This window comes from Aspergillus multicolor, assembly GCF_047715735.1.
Source record: "Aspergillus multicolor strain CBS 133.54 unplaced genomic scaffold BDW74scaffold_23, whole genome shotgun sequence".
NCBI classification, from domain to species: Eukaryota; Fungi; Ascomycota; class Eurotiomycetes; order Eurotiales; family Aspergillaceae; genus Aspergillus; species Aspergillus multicolor.
The window spans coordinates 79,864-97,748 of NW_027395974.1; the positions used below are offsets into that span (position 1 = coordinate 79,864).

Sequence of the window (17,885 nt, forward strand, 5' to 3'; positions counted from 1 at the left end):
GTAATTGGTGGCAGTATAACTCTACTTCACCGCTATCAATGTGGAGTATCTGACAAGTAATATAATCGAAGTCGGAAGTATCTAAGGTAGTATCTAATCAATACAAAGGTCTATTAACCTATTATATGAACTTCATGTAAACGTCTCAAACATGATCCACAACCTCATCAGAGTCTGTCACAATGATGTGGACAGACTCTTTGTGGCCATGATGTTGTTGGTGGTCGGGCGAAAAATGGCAGCGTGCGGCGGGTTCGATCGTGATTGACGAGTGTTTCTTTTGGGTCATGAGCATTAATTGCAAAGCTCCAATGACTGCCACAAATGCACTTCCCCACCATGCGAGTGCGGTAAATCGAATCTCTGCTCCCATGCTGTACAGATATCCAGCAACAGGAGGCGCAACGGTGCGCGCGGCGGCGCCGGCAGAGGCAGCAAGACCATTTATCTTGCCTAAGCACGAATCCGAAGGACTCACTTGCTTAATCAAGATCAGAAGGACCGGGAAGTCGATGATTGAGAGTATGTTTCGCGTGATCAGGCAACTATAGATCCCGAACAGCAACTGCGAATGCGGAAGAAAGATGAGGAAAGGAACCATAAAGTAGGCCACCGGGTGTAGGATGGTAACAATGACGAAAAGTTTCCAGACCCCAAGCCACTGAGCCAAAGCCGGAAAGATGAGGCTCTGGATAACAAGAGCGATAATGCCGTCGGACGAGACGATCAAACCGACAGTCCCAGTCGAGAGACCGACCCCACCCGGAAAACTCAGAATAGAATTATCCAGAGCCGGATCGCCGCGCTGGTCTTGGAGGAAGATAGGCAATAAATGGTCGTAGGTCATTGAGTGGTAGGTGAAGATGGCCAGAGCGATGATGAGCAAAATAACTGGCCGAGTAAAGGCGATTGGCTTTTGCAAATCTGGCTCAGGCTTGGATCCGTTCTCCTGCACCCTCCAATATTCATCGTCATGAACATGTACCTGATTGAACGTTCCGTACGATTCAGCTCGCAAATCGACACCGGGATTGGCTGTCGCTCCAGCAGTTGCTAGAAGCGGATGTTCTGCTGAAGGATGACCTGTTTCTCTCGATGGCTGCATATCTGGATGTGTCTCTTGCAGGAACAACCACGCAAAGACAATACTGCCGAGGAGTAATATGGAACAGACAACGTTGGGTAGGAGATATGGGAATCTGCCAAAGAGACCATCACGCGAAAAGAAGGATGGATAGTTCTCTGCGGGTTTCGCAAGTAGTCCGCCAACAGCTGCAAATATGCATTAGCCCATGAACTTTCTAACAGTGTTGGTGAACATACCAGGTCCTATGATAGTGCCAATAGACCAAACAAACGGCATCACGGCGTAAGCTCGCGCTGTCATTTATCCATCAGCATATTGCTCGAGAAGAGAGCGATCAAGTTTCACATACGCTCGTGCTCAGGTCGCTTGACTATCTCGCCTACCATGGTCTGGATAACTCCTATATTTCCATTGAGCAGGCCTCCGAGGCCGCGACCAAAGAGGGCCACCCAATAACTGCGGGCAAACCCAACAATCAGAAGAGAAACGATGGTACCAGCCAACCCTGATATAATGACCGGCTTTCTCCCTATACGATCAGAGAGAGCCCCCCAAAACATCCCGGTGAAGGCTTCGACCAAGGAGAAGGTTGCGACAAGAATGCCAGCGTAAAATGATGCATCACTGCCCTCACCCATGTGGAAATCTTTGACCATCGCAAAGGCGAAGATCAGCGGCGACGTGACCGCTATGGGCTCGGCGACTCGACATATCGCTGTTTGAGAGCATTTGCATCAGCCGATGGTCATGAAGCGAAAATGGCGCAAGGAAGTACCTAGAAAGAATAGTTGCGTGGTTGGAAACTTCAAGTCATCGTCGGTATTGGTTCTCTGGCGGGTTAATGACATCTTCGGTGGAATTGTCAAGTCTCTTACAACAATCCCTCCACAGTCAATGTCGCGGTCCCGCCTCTTTTATTTTTCTTTTGATGTCTTCTTAATGTTAATGTTAAAGCTTGTACTGATTGTCTTTCTTTCCTTCTAAATTGTACGGACCGCACTTGACTTCTAAATGCAGTCTGTGCAAAGCGATGAGGTGCAAAGAAAGGCTTCAAGTCTGTACAAAGCAATGGGGTGCAAAAAAGGTTGAACTCTGAAAGTAGTGGCGTGAATGTCGCGAAGATCCTTTTATGATGGCGGTGGAAAAGCGGAGAAGGATTTCGTACGTAGCCACCTCGACCTTGGAAGCGCACTGACTGCAGGTTTTCGAGCTGTTTGAATGGTTTGCGACGCAATCCATTTCCGGGATACCCATGGAACAGTCGGGAACGGCACCCTTGAGGGCTTGCCACTGGCTGGTATGCCCCAGTCTTGGCAGGTGATAAGGTATATCGCATGCGGGAAGTGACCAGCTAGCTAACAAGCAAGAGTTTCATACTCCGTATGCTGCATCTGACCTATGGTAGCTTAGTTGCTATCGCGTTGATGAAAACATATGGGATGACCCTGCACAAAGAGCCTGTTAGCGGGAGATCCTTGGTGGGACAAAGAACCGAGTCGAAAGCTGTACTACCTCGGCGGGATGGTCTGTACTCCGTACGTAAATTAGATCGGAAGGAATGCTATGTTCATGGAAAACCTCTCCAGTGGTACGGTCCAATAGCCGTCGACGACATACCATGTACAAGTGATTGACATTATAGTGATACAAGAACCGCCTGCCACACTACAGACAGGGCGGAGGATAGATTCAAAGTCGAGGACTGTCAGAAACCGGAATATAAGACCTTCGTTCTCTCGCAGCCTAAAGACCTGTTAGCTTCATTTATCCTAGAGTAAAATTCATACCTCGATCCATTTTTGTACCCAAGGTCTGAAAACTGCCCAGAACAAAAGACTACCGGTAGCTATGATGAATATAAACACGATAGCCTCATCTTTGCGAGAGTCCCGCTCTATACGTACAAGTCGCATGTCAGCTCCTACATCGTTGGATGTCAAACCGCGACGCAACATACGGAAACAAGTGGTAAAAACGTCATCCTCCTTTGCACCCTTGCAAGTGGGCAAGTCATAGCCTAAACAGAACTTTCGATTGCAGTCGTTACAGCTCAGCGAGCGGTAATTGCCAGCCCTCTTCTCCTCCTGAGAGTCAATGTGGTCGTTGCGACGGAAGAGATTGAGCGTGCCATGTACGGAAGACGAGTCTCCCTGATCAGGGTCAAGAGGAATAATCGTGCTGTTTGAAAAGCATGTGCATTTGCAAAAGGAGGCCGGAGCTAAGTGGAAGAGTTAGTGAATCTGTCGTAGATGGGAAGAGTTGAGGCTGCTGTAGGAAGCTCACAAGAAGCTAGCGCGGAGGTTGCGACAGAGAGTAGGGCGAGTACTAAAAGTGGAAATCGCCATAAGAAGGTATTTGACGCCATGATGTTTTCAGGGAGCTGCCGATCGGTGGAAGAGCTCTTTCTGTACTGCTTGAGCGAACGTCGACTTGGTACAATACCGATGCGACCATCCCGCAGATCGACATCACATACAGGTCACGTGGTATAAGCGGAGAACGACATTTAAAGTAGTTTGTTGACAGACACATTGACAAAATATTTCATGAAGTGAACACGTCTTTGCTAATTGAGTGGACGAAATTATGATTTCCCCTTCATCCCTTTCCTGCGATTCTCTCTCTGCCTCTGTTCCTTGGCCGCGTCTCGCCTCCTCTTCTTCCAAGCGCGGTTGTTATCCCCTCGGTTTTCCCAAAACCATTTGGCAAAGTCAGACTCCTCTGTTGCTCGACCAGCACCCGGCTTGAATACTGGACTGTCGGCAAACGAATAATCCTCACCATCCGCGTTCTTTAAATGATCGGGAGTGTTCCAATTGATAATCTTTGCGACTTGAGATGTGTCTGGTGTTGGAGCCGCACTCCTTAACCCACGGTCCTGTAGATCCCTTTTTGTAAATGGGGTAAGGGGTGCTATAGTTGACGGTGCCGCGTCTTCCTCTTCGGAATCTGTGTCTCCCTGCCCAAAGAAGCTAAACTGGGCCGGAGGTTCCGTGTCAAGTTTTGGCTGGTCAGCAGGTTTCTTGAAGAGAGCTTCTAGAGGGTGAACTTCTGTAGACACTTGCTGGAGGGCTGCCTCGTTCGACTTCCCTTTGGGCGATGGCTCGGATTCAACCCTCGTCTCAGGTTCCGAGGTAACATTCTGCTGCGGCTCTTTTGCGGGTCCAAACGCTTCGGACACCTCAGACGAGGTAGAAGAGGCGCTATCCTCGCTTTCCGAGTCGGTAACGGACTCTGATGATGAGCCACTGGACGACGTCCAATCTTCCGATTCTGTTGCTTTACTTTGGCCCGGGACGGTCGACTTGACCTTGGCCTTCTTCGCTTTTTCTTTGTGGCCTGCAATTTGCCCAGGCCTGTACTGGTATTTCCTGACCCGCTCACTGGCGGGTTCCTTGAGGTTTCCAGACTCATCAGCCCAGCCTTTACCCTCTTCGTAACCGACAGTAACAGCCTTACCGCTATCATCTGCACGTAGGAACGTTGGATGTGTCATGGTCTGAGAGAACTCGTGCACAACAGCCTCTGGCGCCGCCTTGTTTTTCTTTTTTAATTGTTTCTTCACCTTTTCATCCGCCGTTGCCGACTTGTTCGGCGGCACCTTTGTCCGAAACAGGCACTCCGGTTTTTCAGTGTATTTTGACTTCAGCTGCGTTTTGGTCTTCTTCTCCTTGTCTTTGGACTTTTTCTCCTTCTTGCGCCGTTCGGTTTTATCATCCGAGGACTCGGTCCAGCCTCGCTTCACTTTCCGATCTGATGGCAACTCATAACCGTCCAGAACATTTTCATCCGCTGTGTGTTTCTTCGACTTCTTAGTTGCAGATGGTTTGTCGTTCGGCGTGACATCTGTCTCATCGGCCGGTCGTTTTGGTGGCCGAGCAGACTCGACTTTGAACTTGCGGCCCTTGAGAATTGAGCCATTCAATTTCTTTTTGATTTTATCAGCCTCCATGGCGGGCAATGTCACGTAGCCGTAATTGTTTTCAGGAAATGTTGGTATATCATGAAAAGAAACGTCTGACGCAAGGGAACGAATCGAGGCGGGCAGTACTAGAGGAAGAAGCTCCGGGTTCAAAGGTGTAATATGTAGGCGAGTGGTAGCCGGAGACGATAAAGTCATTTGCGTATTTTCCCTGGCGGGTTTTGATGGAAATAAAATCAAAACTGTTTAATGGCTGGAAATCAATTAGTATAAGCAATTCTGCATGGCAGGCAGTGGTTTTGTCGCTGCTAGAAGCTGGTCTTGTCAGGTATGTTCAGGTTCTTTCTCTATTTTTTTTTTCGGCAATAGGTAGGTACCTAATAAAGCGGTGGCGCAGACGGTCAATCATCAGCCACAGTCTATAGAACTGACATATCCTGCCAAGCCCTTCACATCAGCTGTGTTCCAGACCCCTTGAAAGCATTGGGTGCGGACCGTGCAGTAGTCCTCATTGTTGAGACGACACCCTGCCGTCTTGTTATAGCAAGCGCATCTCCCCGTTAATATAGTCGAGGGTATTCGAATCTCGATGCTCTGTTATATTTATGCGTGTCAAGCTTCCCCGGAATAGGATGAGCCCTATGTAAATTACTACCACCCTTACATGACCCGTACCCCGTTTATTACAGCCTATAATTGGACCTCAAAAGTGAGATCTCTCCGCCCCCCATTTCGTCTCCTCTCGCCAGACATTCATTCATTATTTCATCGCGTTCTCTGAAATTTGCATCTTGTCAGCCCTACATTCGGGACTTATACTTGTTTTGGTTTTCGATCCAGAGCTTCTCTTCTTTTCCCCCCGCGACATCAAAAATTCTGCGACCACTCTTTTTCTTCCGTGGTTGACGTTGACTCAATAAAGGAATCTCTGATCTCATTGTTCTTCCCGCTTGCCGCTCCCAGTACCTCGCATGGCCAGCCACATGAGACTTCAATGACTTCACTCCTACTACTCCATCTAATATCGTCCTTTTCTTGCTCTACGACGGAGGCTGAGATATAGTTGAACTCTTCTGCTTGACTTTCTAGTCGAATCGTCGATTCGTCCGCCATCTGCTACTATCTCCGGGGTTATCGTCTCCGCTTCTTATCCGGGCCTTTGTAGCCTGCCCGCCCCATCCTCATCCGTCCACTCCCGCCGTTTCGGCTTACCTTCTTCTGCGACTTTCACTCTCCTCTGTACACTTCTATACCATGGGCAACTCACAGACGAAAGAGACCCGCCCGTCTCATTCACAGCGCCGGAGCCACCAATGGGGTTCTGGTAGCGGCCATTCAAGATCCCCGTACGGCGACCGGCATCACTCAGAGGGTTCTAGATCGCATCGAAGCAGCAGGCCGGACTTGTCTATTCTCGGAATAGGTGGAAACTCAGATCGCGATGTAGCCACGATATTGGAACATCGGCGAGAAACCAAACAAGAGCGAGAGGCCCGTCGCCTGGAGAAGGAGCGCGCCGCTCGGCTCAAGGAGCGCGAAAGGAGCATGAGAGATGAACATGTGGATGGAGGTTATCTGGTGACGCAGGGGGTCTATACGGGGACCGAGGATTTCAACAAGGCTATAGTTCGCCAGTTGATGGTAAAATTAGACACGCTTTCCCTGGCACAGTAGCTAATTATCGCACAGATTGAACGACGGCTTGCGCCATTCTGGAGGGGATTGAATGACTTCTCAGATTCATGGACCGAGCACCAACTCATGGCGGTCGCGCGTGGTTTGCCACTACCTCCGCCTGATCAAGTTCCCCCAGAACTGGATTACAGCAAAGCTTCTGAAGAAGCAAAGGACACATCAAATATTCAACATTTGACGGTCCCAATAACGTCTCGATCCGCATCCCATGGCTCCGATGTATCTCCAGCCCATTCTTTACCTTCTCCCGCGTCACCGATTGCATCCGGTACGTCAAGTTCACCCCTGTTCCGATCTCGAGCGAAGACGTTGGCTTCTTTGTCTGGGTCAAAGTCTCAGACAGAATCAACCCCCCGAGAAATACAATTGCCTCGGGATCCATTTGTCAATGGCCAACCCATTGAGGCATACCTCTACAAGGATGCCACCGAATGTCCCATTTGCTTCCTATACTATCCGCCTTATCTCAATCGTACGAGATGTTGCGATCAACCCATTTGTTCTGAATGTTTTGTTCAGATCAAACGACCGGACCCCCACCCCCCAGAGCATGCCGATTCGGACTCGAACGCCCCCACTCCAGCCGGCGAGGCAGAACGGCAGGATGTTCAAGACATCCAGCTCGTCTCTGAACCAGCAGCGTGCCCATTTTGTGTCCAACCAGAATTCGGAGTGGCTTATCAACCTCCTTCCTTCCGTAGGGGGCTGGCCTATGCTCCTGATTCCAGTGGCCGACCAAACTTGGCAACACCAGTCTCGTCAACGTCTTCGCTAGCTTCGGGAAATGCTCCTCTTACTGGTCGGCGGCGAGCAACATCTTTGTCTGCGTCAGATCCAACTGTGATAACCACGGACAAGGTGCGACCTGATTGGGCGCAGAAATTGGCAAATGCTCGTGCACATGCTGCCCGAAGGTCTGCAGCTGCGACTGCTTTACATACTGCGGCATATTTGATGAACTCCAACGGCGCAGGGAGCGAATCTCGTGGGTTCAGAAGGAGTGTTATGCGACGTAATAATGGAGAGTCCCATACACCGAGTAGGAGCGGCTCGCCGGCTTTGCAAGCGCTTGCGTTCTTGACAGATAGGCGTGCAGCCGCTGATGAGACGAATTTAGAGGAGATTGCTCCACCACGGAACAGTTCAAGAAGATCTCGCATGGATGACTTGGAGGAGATGATGATGATGGAAGCTATTCGACTAAGTCTGGCAAGCGAAGAGGAAAGGCGCAAGAGAGAAGAGAAAGAGGTGCGAAAAGAGGCCAAAAAGCGAGAAAAAGAAGCCAAGAAAGCAGAGAAGGTGGCACGAAAAGCCGGCCTATACAGCAATAACGCGAGTAGCTCGGCTTTGGACTCGCCTGCAGGCAACAGCTCTTCATCTCTCGTTGATAAGGTACCGGGCAAGGGCAAGGCAGTGGAGCGTGTCACGCCGCCCCCGAGTAACGCCGAATTGACCGAGTCCGCGAGCTCGGATGTCCCAGCAGAGCCGCAACAGTCGCATTCATCGTCGTCGCTTAGTCCACCGGTGCCCAGGGAGCCCACCAAACCATCGCATCTTCGTCATGTTTCCAGCGCTTCCTCGTCATTTTCATCTCTTGTTGAATCCATGTCCGAGGAACCTGGGTCCTCGTCCCAGCCACACGAAGGAACCAGTTCGTCGGCTGAACCATTGTTCAACTTTCGCAGCCTAGCCGCCGTCATTGGCGACGAAGACAAACCAGGTGAGGCGGCGGAGCATGTTGAGAACACAGCACCTCATGCAACATCAGAGAACCCATCATTGACCGCTCCTCTTGATGAATCGCCAGCGTCGACTTCCAGTACAGTCCAGGAGAACAGCCCTATGATACCAAGCTTAGTACATAAAGAGGTCGAGGCACGGTCGGTGGAGATTACAGATAACAGAAATTCGGAGACCACTTGACATTTTACCTGAGTCCAATTGCTTTGCCTCTTCGTGGTTTTTTTTTTTTCCCTGACGGAAAGCGAGTTATCCCATCATTGCGCGCTCTCTACGGAGTTTTCTTCATTGATATCAGAGAATCGGAGGTTTTTTTCCCCCGTTATATACATACAGTGCTATAGATTTGGATTTCTTGTGTTTTTGCGTGTATCATTGAAACGGACAGTCAGATCGCATTGCTATGGGGTTTTGTCACTTTTGTGCAAAGGCTTTGTTTTTGGAATAGACGAATGTTACAGCGCCTGTTGACTCTTTCTGTGAAGTAGACTAGACTGTAGAAAATTAAGGATACAGTCACATCATGGACTGAGAAATGAGGCGTGGGGTTTCAGGAGGGTGAGAATCAGGAATTCAGCACGTTTCAAGGGCCCGCGCTCCACAACGATCGACCTTGGTTTTCTTCATGACATTTCCATCATGGAGTCAGTCATGATGGATACATACTCCGTAGAAGTACTGCGAATGATCATGCAGGTAACAGCCGTTGTACGACGTTGCGGCCTGCGAGCAGTAGCCACTATTGATATCCAAATTGCTAGAGTTCGAGCGAGGTGACCAATATTGATTGGGGCTTAAAGATGGGCCCTTGGAGCTACTTGGATAGTTCAATTTACTAACCATCGCTAACCATCGCCAAGGGGTCGACTTGCAGACGACACGATGATGGGCCAGCCCATGCCTGCCAATCACTTGCTCTCGCACTCTTCGGCTCCTTCGGATTGGGATCTTGAAACCGGGCTGACTCTAGCTGAACGCCTCTGCCGTGGCCAATCTGAGCCTGACAGCAAATGAACACACCCGATGGCGCTCCCTCCGAGGCCGAGATGTCAGAGGAAGCAAACCGGGGATGGCATCGCCGCATTAAGGCAGGAGTCGCAGGACCGCAACCAAATCAAATCCGGATCCCTGGAGCTGCAAGAGCCAACGAGGCCCACCTGCATCGACTGATATGATGTGATGATTTCAGGAAATTTGGATATAAAACCTCGCGGTGGATCCGTGGTTCTGTGTCGCGAAATCCTGCTTGTTCCTGGATCTCTCCAACAGTCCAGTATTTTATTTCGGTCCGGGCTTTCCCTCTTTCTTTGCATTCGTGCCGTTGATTCTGTCATTCTGCTCTGGTTTGCAGTGGTTCGCCAACTGTCCCAAGCGAAGGCTTTCTGTATCCGTGCTTGAAAGTCTCACACACTGTTTGTCTTGTCGCGCACACAGTCGCAGCAACAGCAACACCACCTCGAGCAAAGATGGCTATCCTGGACAAGGACCGCCCCCGCGGCCTGCGAGTGCCTTCGCTTTCATCGTTCAGATCCAAACACAAGTCACCAGAGCCAACACCTACCATCCAGCTGCCTTCACCCTCGCAGTTGACCCTTCAAACAGAATCAATCCCGGTGTCTTCTTTCAAGCCAGTCGAAAAGGCATTGCCCTCTCAACCGCTGCCCTCCCCGCCACAGCAATCTTTCTCAGGGGCATCGAACCCATATCCGTCTCCGCCGCAGACGTACAACAATCCACCTACTCTAGTCTCTGTCCAAAACTCGACCCCGACTCGAACCGCTGGCAATGATTCCCCTATACATGCTCCTCTACCTGCTCTACCCGCTGATAGGCCTATGCCTCGGCCTATTCCTCAGTCAACGACTCCGCCTGCCCGGCGACCGATCCCGAAATCTACAACGGCTCCGCAGCCAGTAGCAGCACCAACGCCGGTATATGCACCTGCGCCTGTTTCGCCAGTGAACAATCTTGTCACGCAACAGAGAACCCCGCCCTTAAGCGACGCGGAGCCTGAGCAGAGAAAATCAAACGACACTAGCGATTCACTTGAAGACCTCATCCCCTCGCCCGAACCAGAGCCCGAGCTGAACGGCACCAGCGGCGCATCCAACGAAGTCGGTTCTGGCGAAGAGGACGCCAGACCCTTTACACCACCAGAAGTCGATCCAGTTGCTGTTCCTCTCAACCAACTGCACTATGCCTGTTACCAGGACCATCGTGCAATGCCGGCCGCTGGGAATGTGTGGTATGCACTACCATGCATGACATGTCAGAAATTTGACCGTGAGATCCGACATCGCTGTGTTTTCTGTTGCCTACGTGTCTGCGCCGACTGTTTCCAGACACTGCAAAAGTGCCAGCGCCGCTCGCTGACGCAACTGATGGAGACCATCTCATCTAACGAGACTGCAACTCATCAGCCATCTGCGGCAGGGCCTTGATACTTCATCTCCCGCACGTGCTTATGGCGCCTGGTTACGGTTTCTATATGCGATTTATTGATTGTACAGAGTAAATGATCATAATACCCCTGCTAAGTTGCTGGTTTACTCCTGATGATAATTGAATTAATGCCAAATACTGAACCTTGATCTATATTATAAAACTCCAGCCCAGATCTCAATGCAAAAAAGAGGAATAGCGAACTGTATGGTACACAGCACAAGTTTTGTACATGGGTCGATCCTCAGTCGTGGTCTTCCTCGGTTACACCGGGGCAACCCTCCATCTCGGCAGTTTCGTAGCGATATTTGCACCAAAAGCAGTAGTGATACTTTTCGCGAAGGTATTGAACCAGCCGTGATAACCGATCAGCCGGCTCGAGGGCATTGAACTCATCCAGCTCCGGGTCTTCTTCCTCTAGCTCTTGCTCGAGGACAGTTGATAGATCGCGTCCGACGCCGAGCGCTTCGTGGTCTTCACGATCTAAACTCGCGTCATCATAGCTCGGTAGCCGTGGGTTCGGAAAAAAAGATGTCGGTAGAGACGTCTGCAATAGATGCCTAGTCTGAATGGCGCGTTCCTTCTCTTCGCGCTCACGCACAAGCCCACGATACAAGACGTTGATTTGAGAGGTTGGCTTTACCTTTACTTTGGCCTTGTGGGATTCTTCAGCATCAATATCCTGCTCTTTCCCCTGGTCGCCATCATTACCATTATCTTCGGCATAGCTGGCAGAGAACAGACTGGCTTCACCATTTTCATCCGCATCTAATCGCTCGACGACCTTTTGTGCCGCATGAATTTGCGCTTCTGTGCGCTTCGTCTCGCGCTCGAGTCGCACACGGTCCCGATAGTCCCCTTCTTCGGCTTTGACCTTCTTCGCGGCGTCCTCGGCTTCTTCGCGAAACTTGCGCTTCCGCTCACTATCCAGACCGATCCCGCCACGGTCTTCCTTGAAGATCAAGTTTAAAGGTTCCGCGCGCGACTGCGCATTGGCGTCACTTTTCTCTTTCTCCTCTGCGGGCTTCCCTAATGTTTGACCTGGTTTGAACCCTAACTTTGCCATCATCTGGAAGCCCTTGTTGGTAGGGTTGAGTGTGCTGGTCGCCAGAGCTGCATCGCGTTTGGCGGCTTCCTGGGCGGCGCGTTCGGCTTTGGAGGGGACTCTTGCGCGGGCTTCGGCCTAGATTGAGATCGAGCGGACTTAGAATGATTTCATGGCCGCAAAAAAAGAAAAAAGAAAAGAAAGAAAGAAAGAAAGCGAAGGCACACACCTCCCGCTGAAGCCTGCGCTTCTTCTGCGTAAATGTTTCCTTCTGCTGTGGTTCTTCAATGACCATGGACATGTAGTCATCCTCGTCCTCTTCCGCGGCCATTCTCGTGCGGGGTCGCTATTCCGTTGAGTTGGAGGTAGCAGCAAACCGGTGGCTTACTATGATGTTGAGATGACAGAAATCAGAGATCGCTAGGGAGCCTTTCCTAATCCAACCAGTTGAAGCTGAGGTAGTATCCAAAATTAATGTGGAGTGACGACAAAGAGTACTCCGTAGTGACCAAAAGATCTGCGGGGAAAAAGTGCCCGATGATTTTTCCCATTCCGGGAAGGTGTTTATTCCTCTTTCCATCCAATCTCATCTCTCGTATCCTTACGACTGTATACTCCGTGGGAACCTCGCCTCTAGTTCCTTGCTTGGCTTTGTCGTGTGATTGATGAGGTGGCCGACCTGCAGTCCTCCTCCAAATGAGGGGTCAGCACCTCCTCATCATATTCTACAGGATGCATTTGCAACTGGTTTAGCAAACTGCAGGTTGCAGGAACTGAATCCATTCCCTTCAAGGAATCATATGGCCTCGCTCGTGAGCGTGAGTCTTGTGGCTCTTCTTCCAAGGATCCTAGAGACTGTTCCTTTGATTCCGGTCGATCACTGTCAGCAATGTCAGCGATGTGGCTGCGCCGGCGCCAAAACCGATCAATCATCTGCATTGCAGCTCCGCCACCCAAATCTTGACTGTGAAAGCCAAGTTCCGATACCCTCGTCATGGCGATGATGGCATCGGAACAACGGCTATTGGCGAAATCCGACCTGGCTCGTCTAGACCAATCCCTTGTTGGTCTACATGCCAACATGTGGAGGGCACCAGGGAGTATCTTTGGCTTTTCCCTCCGGCCTTCCAATAGGCATGTACCTCGTCTACCCTAGGTACGGAGTAGGAATGTCTGAACCCCGCGAATTTCTTGTACCTGCCCCCGTCCACTTTCTTGCTTGGTGTATACCTTAAATACCCCGGCATTGTTCTCTACCATTTCGGACTATTAACAAGAACAACAGCAACTCGAGCCATGCTAGGACATCTAACATTGCTGACCGCGCTCTCAGCTCTAGCCTGTGCCAGCGATGTGATTGTAGACCTTGGGTATGCACGATATCGAGGGCAGGCACTCGCCAATGGCGTCGCACAGTGGCTAGGGATTCGCTACGCTGCACCTCCTGTTGGGCCGTTGCGCTTCTCGGCGCCACAGGACCCTGGGGATGAAACTGAAATCCAAAACGCAACTCAGGTACACATGACGCCTGCTGTGGATTCTGTTTGGCGCTGACAATGAAGAGCAGCACGGTTCCATGTGTATTCGGACCTCCAGATACCCGGTCCCAGAAGGCTCAGCCGAAGACTGTCTTTTCCTTGATGTATACGCGCCTGCAGGGGCCGCAGGAGCCTCGTCGAGCCTCCTCCCTGTATACGTCTTCATACAAGGTGGCGGCTTCAGCAGCAACGGGAACCCCTACAACAATGGAACAGGCTTGGTCCAAGCCTCGGACATGAACATTGTCGTTGTCAATTTCAATTATCGTGTCGGTCCATATGGCTTCTTGGCTGGCTCCGAGATCCTCCAGGGTGGCAGCGTGAACAATGGTCTGAAAGATCAGATCAAGGTGCTTGAATGGGTTCAGAGCCATATCAGAGAGGTGAGGACTGCTTATACGCAAAAATCACACGAAGCTAATTCTTCGTCAAGTTCGGAGGTGACCCGGACCATGTGGTCCTAGGAGGTGACAGCGCTGGTGGAGCATCCGTAACCCTACTTCTCTCTGCATATGGTGGCCGGGACGACGGCCTCTTCCACGCTGCTGCCGCCGAATCCCAGAGCTTCGCCAATATGCTGACTGTAAACGAGGCCCAGTACGCCTACGATAATTTGGTCAACCGCACAGGCTGCACCGGCGCGGCGGACACGCTTGGCTGTCTCCGCGGCGTGGATATTGATGCCCTTCAGCGCGAAAACATTGTTACGCCATTTCCCGGCACACAACGCCGTCCTCTCTACATGTACGGACCGGTTATTGATGACGACCTTGTCCCAGACTACACATACCGCATGTTCCAGCAGGGCAGGTTCATCAAAGTCCCCGTAATATTTGGCGACGTAACCAACGAAGGCACAAAATTCGTCCCTGAAAACCTCGGTTCCTTATCCGCAGTACAAGTCTGGCTTCAAGCGCAATGGCCTGCCCTCACATCCGAGCACTTTTCTCGGATAAATCAGTACTACCTCCAGGATGTCAACTCCACCCAACCGTATCCCAACTCGACCCAATACTGGCGCCCAGTAAGCGATGCCTACGGCGAGATTCGCTATGTCTGCCCCGGCATCGCTTTGTCTGGCGCGTACGCCGACGCCGGCGTTCCTAATTGGAATTACCACTACGCAGTCCAAGACCCTGATGATGAAGCCTCTGGGCTAGGTGTTTATCACGTTGTTGAGCTCAACGCTATTTGGGGACCAGAGAACATTTACTGGACGGACACCGTCGGGAATGAACCTCCGGCATCGTATTATACGTCTAATGCGGATATAATCCCGGCTATGCAGGGTTACTGGACCAGCTTCATCAGAAGCTACGATCCGAACACGTATCGTTACCAGGGAAGTCCAAGGTGGGAGGAATGGAACGAAGATGAGCGAATCTTTATTCGGACGGGTGAGACAAGGATGGAGAGCGTTCCGGGAAACCAGAGAGAGAGATGTGAGTACTTGACTTCAATTGGCGTGGACTTGAGGCAGTAATTTCTCGCATATGATTTGAGTAAACTTTTTTGTTTGGTTCGAATGCTCGTGAGGTATATACATGCTTCGAAACAGATAACAAAGTAGCCCCATGTAGACATGAATGAATGAAATCTACCTCTTCCCCTGTCGCATCCTCTTCTCCCTCTCATACGCATTAGCCTCTCTTCCTTCTTCATTCTGCACTTCCGCAACAAGTCTCTTATACTTGCGTTCATACTCGGCATCCTTCTCCTTCTTGTCACGCAGCTTCTCACGCGCAATAAAGTTCGCGTCCTTGCGGAGCTCGCGCATCGCACCCTTGCGCTCGCGCTTGTACTCTGCCTTGAGCCGGTTGACCTCGGCACGCTCACGGTTAGGATCGTAGTGCTTGTCAGGGTTGAACGAGTCCTCGAATTTGGGAATCGCCGTCTTGACAGCTAGCGGCTTATGGTTGTGAAGAAGGAGCGGGCGGCGGACGAGGCGGGATTGAGCAAGGACGGTCGCGAGTTTGTCAAGGGTCGATTGGAGGGAGTCGATGGCAGAGGTGGGGATTGTATTTGCCTTTTTGGTCTTTTTGTTAATGCTGACGCAGGAGCGGGAGATGTGTTTGAGGACGGCCTGCGCTTGGTCAAGAATCTCAGTGGATGCCGATTTGCTGGACCAGAGGTCTGCAGCGCTGCTGAGGAGGGAGGAGAGGGTTGTGATTAGGGAGAGTTTGAGCTCCTCTGTTGACTTCGCGGAAATGTCCCAGAACTGGAGCTTGCGAGCATTTAGAGGTTTTGAGGGGTTGAGACGGAGGGATTCTGATGGTTGGCGGAGGGGGAAGGATCCAAGTTTGGAAGAGGCCTCTTCGGGGCTGAGGATGCACAGCGCATTGAGGACGTAGTTGAGGAGTTCGGGCATATACCGCTTGGAGGTTGTCTGGTATTGCACCGCTAAGCTGGCGGCGTAGGTGCCCGTGCATAGATCAGACAGGGTGTTGACGGGCCCCTGTCCGAGGTACCGGGCGAGGCAGAGATGGGCCGGCGTGGAAACGGCGTGGAAGTGGTCCGAGGTTGGGAAGATGGTTGCGATGCCGGTGAGAACGATAAGATCTCCGGCCTGCAGGGCCAGCGGGCGGTCCGTGGCAATCTCGCGCAACTGGGCTCTGAATGTCAATGAAACGCTTTCGGGGTGACTCTTGGCTAGAGAGTGGACGTGACGTAGAACGTTTTCCACAATAGCGAATGGCGGGTGCTGCGGTTGTTCGGCCATGTATGCGGCGTGCTGGACGAGGATACCGGCGAAGCGGCCGAGCTTGGCCTTGTTCTCGCTGTGAAGACGTGGATGGTGCAGAGCTCGGATTCGCTGAATGACGGTTGGCAGATCTTGATATGAGACGTCCTTGATCGTTTCAAGGAACTCCTCGTGGCTGTTCGGGCACGGATATGTAAATGCAAGCACATCATCGGCAATTTGCGCATCCACAGCCGGTGCTGCATCACCAGACTCGTTGCCTGGCATGGTAAACCCGTTGATGAGTTCGTCTTCCTCGTCCTCTTCTTCCTCCGACTCTTCCCCAACATCACTCATTTCGTCGTCCGACTCGACAAACGATAAGCTGACATCTGACCTCGTTTCAACCAGGTCGTCAAGGATGAAGTCATCTTCATCCTCAACACCGTCAGGTCGGGAGGTTGAGAAATTCGTGGTAGGCTGCTGCAGCCCAAAGTCCTTCGCATCGTCCGGGAGAGATTCCTCCTCGTCAAAGTCTTCGCCTTCTTCATCTTCTTCGTCTACCGCCTCGGCTTCGTCTTCACTAACATCCTCGCCGCGCATTCTGCGAACTCGTTCTTCCTCGAGTTTCTTCAACCGCTGTGCCTCTTCCTCCGCCTTTTCTTCTGCCGTCTTCGTACGGTCCGTAGGCATGGATCGCTTGTCAAACGTCAGTTGCTTCAAACGCTGATCATACTCCTTCTCCATGTCTCCTTGCGATTGGCCCTGCAAGATAGCTGCACGATCGGGATTCATTCCTGCGAGGTCGTCCTTTGGCGGTTCTGGTTTCGGCCGGGGCTTCACTCCACGAAGCATGTCAAAAAGTTCAGGTAGACCTTTGTCCAATTCTTCACGTAAATCATCATCATCCTCTTTGGCCATTTGTCGCTGCGCTTTGTAAAACTTGGACTTGGCGATGACTTCTTGCATGACTTCGTGCTTTGATTTTTTCCGGTTCGGTGCCTCTTCCTCGTCGCCTTGTGAGCCCATATCATCCTCAGCTTGCGGTTCGCCAATGAACCGTTTGCGCTTTCGAGGCATGTCAGAGTCCGACATGTCGTCCGCCCTGAGGTCTTCTTGAAAATCATCCTGCATTACCTCCCCGTCGCCAAAAGACAGGGATTCGCCCTTATGGGTAAGAGTAAACTCCTCTTCGTCGTCCTCCTCCTCTAGGTTGAACATCGAGTCCTTTCGTAGTTTCTTCTGGCTTGCTCTGGCGAATCGTTCCGCAGCTCGTTCTTCGGGTGTCATGGTCGGGTCATTCTCTCCGAAACGGCGATCCATAATACCACCAACTTTGTTCTTGCGATCCATCTCCTGCAATAATGATTGACGTCTCTATGATAAAAGTGTGAGTAGCATCCTACCAAATTCAAGACCGATCATACCCTTTCTTCACCAAGAGACTTTGTAACTCCAGGCCGAAAATTCCCTGCAGCGGATTTGGAGTTCCCATCTCGCGTTGTAACATCAAACTTGTTCCGAGAAACTGTCCTGATCTCAAAAGGGTTGAATCGATCTCGGATGGCGTTCAGGGCTGTCTCGCGCTGGGCCCGGTTCTGCGCATTCGCGCCAGTCTTCGCATTTTGGCGTTTTTGCTTCTTGGACTTCTGGGGACCTAGTACCCCAGTGTCGCGGAGAGAGGCCTTCAGCTGCTTGAGCTGAGAGGGCGGCATGATTATGTATGGGGTGCAGTC

At 51.3% G+C, this 17,885-nt stretch overlaps 9 protein-coding genes across 9 annotated transcripts; 3 read left to right on the forward strand and 6 right to left on the reverse strand.

Annotated features, from left to right (window-relative positions):
• Positions 1 to 29: 29 nt before the first annotated feature.
• On the reverse strand, positions 30 to 2,036 carry BDW74DRAFT_59978 (uncharacterized protein). The gene is made up of 4 exons (XM_073733257.1): positions 1,863 to 2,036; positions 1,437 to 1,802; positions 1,324 to 1,380; positions 30 to 1,272 (listed from the first exon to the last, which is right to left on the reverse strand). The coding sequence occupies exons 1-4, from the start codon at positions 1,933 to 1,935 to the stop codon at positions 146 to 148; spliced, it is 1,623 nt and encodes a 540-aa protein (XP_073581231.1). The 5' UTR covers positions 1,936 to 2,036; the 3' UTR covers positions 30 to 145.
• Positions 1,643 to 2,554, reverse strand: BDW74DRAFT_60001 (uncharacterized protein). Its single transcript, XM_073733258.1, has 2 exons — positions 1,863 to 2,554; positions 1,643 to 1,802 (listed from the first exon to the last, which is right to left on the reverse strand). Exon 1 carries the CDS (start codon positions 2,421 to 2,423, stop codon positions 1,959 to 1,961), a length of 465 nt encoding a protein of 154 aa, XP_073581232.1. The 5' UTR covers positions 2,424 to 2,554; the 3' UTR covers positions 1,643 to 1,802; positions 1,863 to 1,958.
• Positions 2,555 to 2,604: 50 nt separating this feature from the next.
• Positions 2,605 to 3,556, reverse strand: BDW74DRAFT_157927 (uncharacterized protein). The gene is made up of 4 exons (XM_073725218.1): positions 3,371 to 3,556; positions 3,045 to 3,305; positions 2,875 to 2,981; positions 2,605 to 2,830 (listed from the first exon to the last, which is right to left on the reverse strand). The coding sequence occupies exons 1-4, from the start codon at positions 3,450 to 3,452 to the stop codon at positions 2,777 to 2,779; spliced, it is 504 nt and encodes a 167-aa protein (XP_073581233.1). The 5' UTR covers positions 3,453 to 3,556; the 3' UTR covers positions 2,605 to 2,776.
• A 58-nt stretch (positions 3,557 to 3,614) lies between these two features.
• BDW74DRAFT_157929 (uncharacterized protein) lies at positions 3,615 to 5,328 on the reverse strand. Its single transcript, XM_073725219.1, has one exon. It carries the CDS (start codon positions 5,205 to 5,207, stop codon positions 3,672 to 3,674), a length of 1,536 nt encoding a protein of 511 aa, XP_073581234.1. The 5' UTR covers positions 5,208 to 5,328; the 3' UTR covers positions 3,615 to 3,671.
• A 251-nt stretch (positions 5,329 to 5,579) lies between these two features.
• sip5 (Sip5p) lies at positions 5,580 to 8,915 on the forward strand. The gene is made up of 2 exons (XM_073725220.1): positions 5,580 to 6,650; positions 6,699 to 8,915. The coding sequence occupies exons 1-2, from the start codon at positions 6,264 to 6,266 to the stop codon at positions 8,625 to 8,627; spliced, it is 2,316 nt and encodes a 771-aa protein (XP_073581235.1). The 5' UTR covers positions 5,580 to 6,263; the 3' UTR covers positions 8,628 to 8,915.
• A 498-nt stretch (positions 8,916 to 9,413) lies between these two features.
• Positions 9,414 to 10,999, forward strand: BDW74DRAFT_157932 (uncharacterized protein). The gene has a single exon (XM_073725221.1). It carries the CDS (start codon positions 9,911 to 9,913, stop codon positions 10,883 to 10,885), a length of 975 nt encoding a protein of 324 aa, XP_073581236.1. The 5' UTR covers positions 9,414 to 9,910; the 3' UTR covers positions 10,886 to 10,999.
• Positions 11,000 to 12,384, reverse strand: BDW74DRAFT_157933 (putative G-patch domain protein). Its single transcript, XM_073725222.1, has 2 exons — positions 12,161 to 12,384; positions 11,000 to 12,069 (listed from the first exon to the last, which is right to left on the reverse strand). The coding sequence occupies exons 1-2, from the start codon at positions 12,260 to 12,262 to the stop codon at positions 11,131 to 11,133; spliced, it is 1,041 nt and encodes a 346-aa protein (XP_073581237.1). The 5' UTR covers positions 12,263 to 12,384; the 3' UTR covers positions 11,000 to 11,130.
• Positions 12,385 to 13,227: 843 nt separating this feature from the next.
• BDW74DRAFT_186792 (putative triacylglycerol lipase) lies at positions 13,228 to 15,009 on the forward strand (the record flags this gene model as incomplete). The annotated part of the gene is made up of 3 exons (XM_073731322.1): positions 13,228 to 13,446; positions 13,499 to 13,852; positions 13,903 to 15,009. 3 exons carry the CDS (start codon positions 13,228 to 13,230, stop codon positions 14,950 to 14,952), a joined length of 1,623 nt encoding a protein of 540 aa, XP_073581238.1. The 3' UTR covers positions 14,953 to 15,009.
• BDW74DRAFT_186794 (snoRNA-binding rRNA-processing protein NOP14) lies at positions 15,010 to 17,864 on the reverse strand (the record flags this gene model as incomplete). The annotated part of the gene is made up of 2 exons (XM_073731323.1): positions 15,010 to 17,526; positions 17,577 to 17,864. 2 exons carry the CDS (start codon positions 17,862 to 17,864, stop codon positions 15,067 to 15,069), a joined length of 2,748 nt encoding a protein of 915 aa, XP_073581239.1. The 3' UTR covers positions 15,010 to 15,066.
• Between the last annotated feature and the right edge of the window lie 21 nt (positions 17,865 to 17,885).